Source organism: Drosophila erecta, unplaced genomic scaffold, assembly GCF_003286155.1.
Source record: "Drosophila erecta strain 14021-0224.00,06,07 unplaced genomic scaffold, DereRS2 tig00000126-arrow-pilon, whole genome shotgun sequence".
Lineage (NCBI taxonomy): Eukaryota > Metazoa > Arthropoda > Insecta > Diptera > Drosophilidae > Drosophila > Drosophila erecta.
In genome coordinates this window covers 3,220,020-3,227,202 of record NW_020825209.1, presented here as the reverse complement: position 1 = coordinate 3,227,202, position 7,183 = coordinate 3,220,020, and the positions used below count along the sequence as shown (strand labels likewise).

At 43.2% G+C, this 7,183-nt stretch overlaps 1 protein-coding gene across 1 annotated transcript; it reads right to left on the bottom strand.

The window, feature by feature from the left end:
- Positions 1–2,205: 2,205 nt before the first annotated feature.
- Positions 2,206–2,950, bottom strand: LOC6551063. The gene has a single exon (XM_001976887.3). It carries the CDS (start codon positions 2,920–2,922, stop codon positions 2,206–2,208), a length of 717 nt encoding a protein of 238 aa, XP_001976923.1. The 5' UTR covers positions 2,923–2,950.
- Positions 2,951–7,183: the final 4,233 nt, after the last annotated feature.

Below are 7,183 nucleotides of genomic sequence, written 5' to 3'. Positions count from 1 at the left end.
TTTGCTTTTCTGCCTGCTTTTGTTTTAATACAATTTAATTAACAGAAACTAATTCACTTTGGCTATATATATCTTTGATTTATTGATTACCCAAGGTGTACAAAAATGTTCAACCAGTTAGCAATTAACTCTTATTCCCTCTATGCCGATGGAAACCATGTCCGAGGGAAGTCATTTTCCGAGGAAAACTCACCTCTTCCTAACACTAATGCATTCCTCTTGTGGCTCGCAGGCACAACCTTGAAGCTCTCTCATTTGCTTGGAACAACCTTTTAGGGCAGCTGCTCTCCAAATGTCTGTCGTTTGTTGTGTCCCTTTGTTGGACCCCCGGGGGCAGGACGGCCTCTTCATCTCGGCCAGAGTTGTCCAGAAATTGCGAGCCTGTTCTCCATACATCTCCAAGGATAAGCTCTGAAATACCTTGCGAACCATATTTTCAATACAAAACTGGAACGCTAGTTTGATAAAATACTATCTAAAAATCCTTTGTTCCATCAGATAATTTTAAACGGCCTCAAGTCATATTTATTTAGAGATTATGCAAAGTTTGAAGAAGGTATCATATGGGACCATTGGTCGTGAACACCCCGCCAACGCAGCATTGCTAGATGGTTGAACAGAAGCAGAATAGAAACAAAAACTTTTGACAGGCAGCACGACTTGCCCTGATGGCTCCCACTCACTGGGCCAAAAGCACACGTTTCAGCCTTCGTGTTAACACGTTCTGGGTGGCAGGCGATGTGGCAAACGGATTCAGTATGAGATTGGGATGGGCCATATCCAAATATCGGTGCTGCCTCTTCCAGAGTTCCTTTGTGCGGCGTAATTATACACTTGTAGGACGCAATTGAATGGTTATATCCATTGAGTTTTCCGATTCAATAGGCTCCGGTGGTTGCCAGATATACGTGTAGTATTTTTAGAGCTTGGAGGTGGGATAAATGACTTGAGTGTTTGTCCATTGGCCAGGCAATGTCTTCCATGGCGCACATTCAAGCTCAATTTAGCCTTTATGTGTCCTCATCGTTGTCCTTGTTGCCCCACCCAAGGGATGTTTCTCGATTTTGGAGCACGCACACGTATGGAGACGAACGGACGGAACTACAGATGGACAGACATGCGGACGGACAGAATTGCGGACAAACGGACCGACAGCCAGAGGTTTTAGTGAATGAATGGAACGAGAATTTCAAATCCTTGCGCCGACTTTACTGATTTTTTTTCGTTTCCTACTTTCTTTTTTATCCAGCCCGGCTAACCGATGAAAATGCCAACATCTGAGCATACATAGGATAAGGTGGTTATAAGGGAAGTTAGGGCTGTTATGCCCAGATACAAATGCATCGTAAACATGTCGTCGCGTTATATTGGGATCTCAAGTAGCCCACATCCCTGGCAGTTGCCATTGTCTACTCTTTGTTCCCTTTCTTCTTTTTATTTGCAGTACTTTTTTTTTTACTACTACCTCCTTCCTAAAAGCAGCGAAAAAAAATTCTAGACATTTCCACTTTCCACTCAGCCACTACTTACATATTTTGCTTCACTGGTTCTTTTGGTTGTCCAGCAACTTTTGTTGTTGGGTATTTAGCATTAGTTCGTGCCCGGTTTCTACTTTTTAACGATCTGATTTCCACTCGAAATATTAAAAATTTAACACATTCTAGTTCAGATATCCTCAGAACGACAGGGAAAATCACTTAAAACACCCAATCGATCGGATCTGATTTGATCTGCCCGCTGCGGCCGTCCTGTCGACTGACTGCCAGGACATAAAAACATAAGGACAACAATTTATGGCACATTTGCAGCTTCGAGGAATCCGGTGTATCTGTTCGGGCCATAAAAACAGTGACGCCCCAGAAAAGGCAGAAAAAAGGGGCAATAAAGTTGGCAAAGCGGAATCAATAATGTGAGCCTGGCCATAAACCGATGCCAAATTTGTGTGCCAAGGTGCCAAAGTGTGCCACGCCCCAATCCAGATTGATTTCAACATATTAACCAACTTTGGAACGCTGAAGACCCAGGAAAACTCGACAAGTTGTTAATTACTTTTTCCCAGTCTTGCAATAAATTGCATAAATGCGCAAATATTGAGACAAACATTAAATCATAGTTGTCACTTGAGATTTTATTCTGTGTCTACTACGTTTGCATACCTAATTACAAGCAATCGTTTAAAGGAATCACATTAATAGGGCTACATTTCTATGACGTCTCGCCCTTAATTATGACCTCCAAGAAGACGGAGACCCGATTGCCACTGCCATCGCACAGCTCGTCGAGCTGATCCTCGTTGAGGCTGACAAAGAACGGATCCAGCCCGTTGATGAACTGGCTAATGGGCATCCGGCTGGCAAAGTTGCGAACCCGCCGGCGATTTCGCCGAACCACGCACTGCAACTGGCTGTTCAGCACGGCTATATTTACATAAATGGGACGCCGCGTAAAGGGTGAAACGAGCCAAAGCAGATAGACAGTGCCCCATTCCGTGGTCAAGTCCCTGGTTACTTGGACGTCGTTTTCATGCTGCAGGCCCTGCTTCAAGAGGGACTTCCAGGTGGTCCTGCAGACCATCACCAAAACGGGCAGGTGAAAGGTCAATCCTTGGTGGCAGGGCGGCAGGTCCAACTGCGGTGCCATTAGGTCGATTCGGGAATCGGTGCTCCAATTCAGCACGGCCAGGCATTGGTCATGATCCACGATCAGCTGGCGATAGGCGAGCATCAGCAGGGTGCGCTGACCAGTTGACACTTCGCGTAGCCGCAGTTGAAAGGGCAAAGTGCGCGCCCGCGAACCCAAATGTTCGCTAATCATGTGGCGCAGCAAGTGGGTGTGCTTCACCACAGCCTGGCAATTGGCTAAGGGACAAATTGCCGGCTTGTTTTCCGCGGACGACTCGTCAATCAAAGCCTTGTGCTCCATATTTCACTTATGCGAACACTACAAATTATGATACACAAGGTACAAATATTGAGGGAAAATAAACAGGCAATTAGGTTTCAATACCAACATTTTGCATAACAATTTTATAAAGTTGGGACCAACTATCAAAGAGTGAAAGCTAATGTACATTCTTAAAGAGAAGCACTCTTGGCTCTGACACAGAATATGTTTTTCCAAAATCTTAGATAAAATTGAATTCGGACAGATTTTGAGTGTATCGCTCTGCTTTATCTGAGGACCGTAAGCCCCAGTATTTGAATGTTTTGCCATCATTAGCATTTCATCTTATTTCATTCAGGTGCGCGACCGTGCGTGCAACATTTCCACAGACCAAATGGCAACAACGACAACGTCAGACACTCGCATTTTACCCGGCTTCAGAGCTCTGCGGGGTTGAAAAGTGGGTGGATTTTTCAGCTGCATTTCCACAGTCCGTCCGTGCGTGTCCGGCGGCCAGGAACAAACAAAAAAATCCAAGTGCGACGGCTAGGCCAACGTGACGTGCCCATGATGATGCACAGGGAAAAAGGACCATAATTCCAAATGAACCATGAAAATAATCCCTAATTTCGATATCGAGCTTAGCAAAATAACACGTTGCTCTTATAATAATGTAATATATACAATGTTTTAGTATTCAGTTTCGATTCGTTGTGAAGTTCGTGTTGAGTCGAAGAGTTTTCCCTGTGTGCCTATGGAAATGGCTACGACTTTGACGATGACTATAACTATCACTATGACGATGAGTATGATGCTGGATAGCTATGCTCTCTCCCTTTCTAACCCTGCCACCCTCCGTCCCGTTCTGCTCTGCCAAGCTGTTGATGGCGTATTAATGACCGGAATACGGAATGTAACAGAAAATTTCGACCCACTCTCGTATAGCTCTTATTTTCCTGCAGTTTTCAGTGCACTGCAGCAGGTTCAAAAGTGGGTTTGGGGGTCTCCGAGTAGATCCAGGGGCAGGGGAAACGGAGCAAAAGACGGATGCACTGCAGCATCCATGGTCGTGCTGCCGGAATGCATAATTGAAATACGAATCGAGCGAATGCCCCGACAAGAAGATAAGAAAACGACAACGTCGCTCTGGCCTCCGGTTCAAATGCAGGGATGTGGAAAGGGGGTCTTCCACTTAGCTGATGTGCATGACCTTAAGACCTTTAAACTTTAGCGAAAGTGATTATCAGGGGTCTAAACTCGCAGAGTTCGCAGAGGCAAGCAGACTCCATTAAAGCTTATTGTTATATTTGATTTGATATTTGTAAAAATCACTTCGAATTATTGAGACCGTTAGTAATGGTAATTAGATGTCATTCTTTACATTCTACGATCCCATTCCAGGAAGTTATGCCTAAAATTGCCAAAGAAGTATTCATATGTTTTGAAATAGATTCTAATTTTTAGGCCGAAAATAACCAGTTTTTTGTCTATAACAACGAAAATATTTGTCCAAATGTAGAGTGTCATACACCGTTGAATTCGTAATGAAATTTCCAACAAAGTGGCATTCAAGCCTAGAAATGTAAAATTTTGACTATTTTTCGCAAAAAATTATGATGTTACCCCTTTCCGAAAATGCGAAAAATGGCGAAATTTTTTTTTTGTGGAAATCCATACAAAAGTGATTGTTTTTTGTCCATAACTAAGAAAATAGTTGTCCAAATATAGAATGCCATACACCGTTGAATTTGTAATGAAATTTCCAACAAAGTGGCATTCAAGCCTAGAAATGTTAAATTTTGACCATTTGTCTCATTCGAGACAGTCCAACCGATAAATTTTACATTTTATAATTTAAAAAATAATACCACCCTCCCTCCCTGCAATTTCTCAATCAACTTTTCTATCGATTGCCGATTAGTTCGCATCGAGAGCACGTCATTCACGTCTGCCATCCGTCCGTCAGCCATTCGTTCAGTCAGTACCTCATCGACTACGCATATTACTCATACGCCGCGTGAGCTGCAAAGGGGAATAGCGAATGGCGATCTCAACAGACGATATGAAGCCGCAACAGCTGCCATTTTGCATGTGTATGTGTGTGTACTGCGGTGGTTGTGTGAGTGTTTGCTCACTGATGTATATGTTTATATAATTCCCACTTACCGACGCAGCTACACAAGTTTATTGTTGTTCCCGCAGCCTGTTCGTTCCCCTTTCCCATCGGCACCTTGTTGCCTGTTTCTTGGTAATGTTTGGCTTTTATGTGCCTTGGTCTGGCACTGAAAGAAAATCAGAGTTATGACAGAATCATGCAAAAGACTGTGTTACCTAAGAAGATATTTTAGAGTTTAATAGGACTTTGATAAATAGTAGCAGGTTCATTTTAAAATCACTTTGAAATGGTTAAATGAAAGTCCAAAACCTATGAGTATTATTTGCCGTGCATTCTTGGGTGGTTCGATGCCATGGGTGGTGGAGGGGCTCCAAAAACGGGGCCAAACCAAACCCAAAACGCTGGCAAAATGAAAATTATGCTCTCTTTGGCATTAAGTTTATGAATAACGAGCATATGTAAGTCGGACTCGCAGTCTCCGAGTCTCTTGCTCTGCATGTGTGTTGGTGCTATGTGTACAAGTGTGGGTGTGTGCCCTTCAGTAAAGCTTACAGGAATTTATTTTGTGCCATAACTACACAAACAGCACTCGCACTCATACTCACACTCACACTTACACTCACACTCTGACACTCCCGCAGGTCGTTTGCTGTCTGCCGATCAAAAGGTGTTAAATTCTGTTGTTACTAAGCGCGCAAAGCACCACAAAGACATGCACCAGCATTCGAAATGGGCGGTGGGCGGTGGGCGTGGTCGTGGTGCTGTTTGCATGAATAAAAGAGCATAATAATACCGCGAGTGTGTGGACCGCAAAGCACCCTAGGATATTTTTCTTTGTGATCTTTTCTGCTGTTTTTGACTACAATCAATCCGAAAATCACATTACGAGCACGCTGTTTTTCCATTAGGTCCATAAAATCCACAAAAAAGTTTAAAAATGTCAAAACCATGTATATGCCTACTTTACCTTATCTTTGTTCATCGTTTATACTGCTCTCTAGAATAAATACCCTGGAGCGAAGAGGTTTACTTTCATTTTGCCACAACACTTGTTGATACATTTTTTGTTGTATGTTCAGGCTTTTTTTTCGGGTTGGAGAAATGCAGGTCGCTGTCTGATAACATTTTGTGGAATTATTATATTGTACACCCCGAACACCTTTCAATTATCCTCAACATTTTGCCTCTACTTAGTACACCCATTTATACTTTGGTTTTGGATTTTCTCCTTTGGATTTTGGTTTAATTTTGAAGCTGCAGCTGTCGTCTTGCAATTGTTGGACTCAATATTTTAGCTGCTTTGCAGCTTTATTTAAAATAAATAAAGTCAGCTTTGGTGTGAGTATTTCGGTGTGTGTGTGTGTGTGTAGGGTGCCTCAAGTTACAAATAAAACGCAACCGAAATGAGCTTAAGAGCTTAAGGAACGCTAAACAAACAGCGCAGCACACAAAGCCGCGATGCCACACACACAAGCACATCCAGGCATTCGCTCTCACACACACTTACATATATTTCAGTGGCTTACAGATGACTAACTTAGGGGGGTGGGGGGGTCAGATCCTTAGTCTTTAGTCCTTGCTTACCAGCACACAGAAAAATATTATCAATAATAACCTAATTTTGCCTCGCTCAAATGGATGTAAATTTGTATAGTTGACAGTTTTATGGGCAAATGAAAGTAAACTTAATATCATTAAAAAAGATATGAACTATTATAATTGAAAGAGGGAATGTAGGCTTTGATTGCAGTGTGGATACGTATTGCTTTGGCTAGCTTGAAAGCGAATCGCTTTTGCCTTTTATGACTAAGTCAAATATGAAAGTAAGTTGCCAACAGCTCGCTGACTGACTGCCACGCCTCCTTCCCACAAACCGAAGGCCGCCGCCCCCATCTGGAGGCCCTCTAAAGAGCGCAGGCAGCTACCCAGCTTCCCAGCTTCCCTGAGGGCAGAGAACAGGACAATTTGATTTATTGCCACTTAAAAGGCAACATTCAGCTTTCCTTCTCCATTTTATTTTTTCCCTGCTTCAGATGGGGCAGGGAAAATAAATAACACGTTTACACATCCAAATGAAGCAGCCACAAAGGGACGGGGATGGGAACCCGAAAAAAGGGGGCTCTGTGTGGCATGGGTGGTGGGCGAGTTCCAAAGTTGTTGAGAGTCAGAATGGCGACGAGATTG

What these genes read in the sequence shown, in the direction of transcription:
- LOC6551063 (XM_001976887.3), bottom strand. Translation starts at nt 2,922, where the DNA reads ATGGAGCACAAGGCTTTGATTGACGAGTCGTCCGCGGAAAACAAGCCG.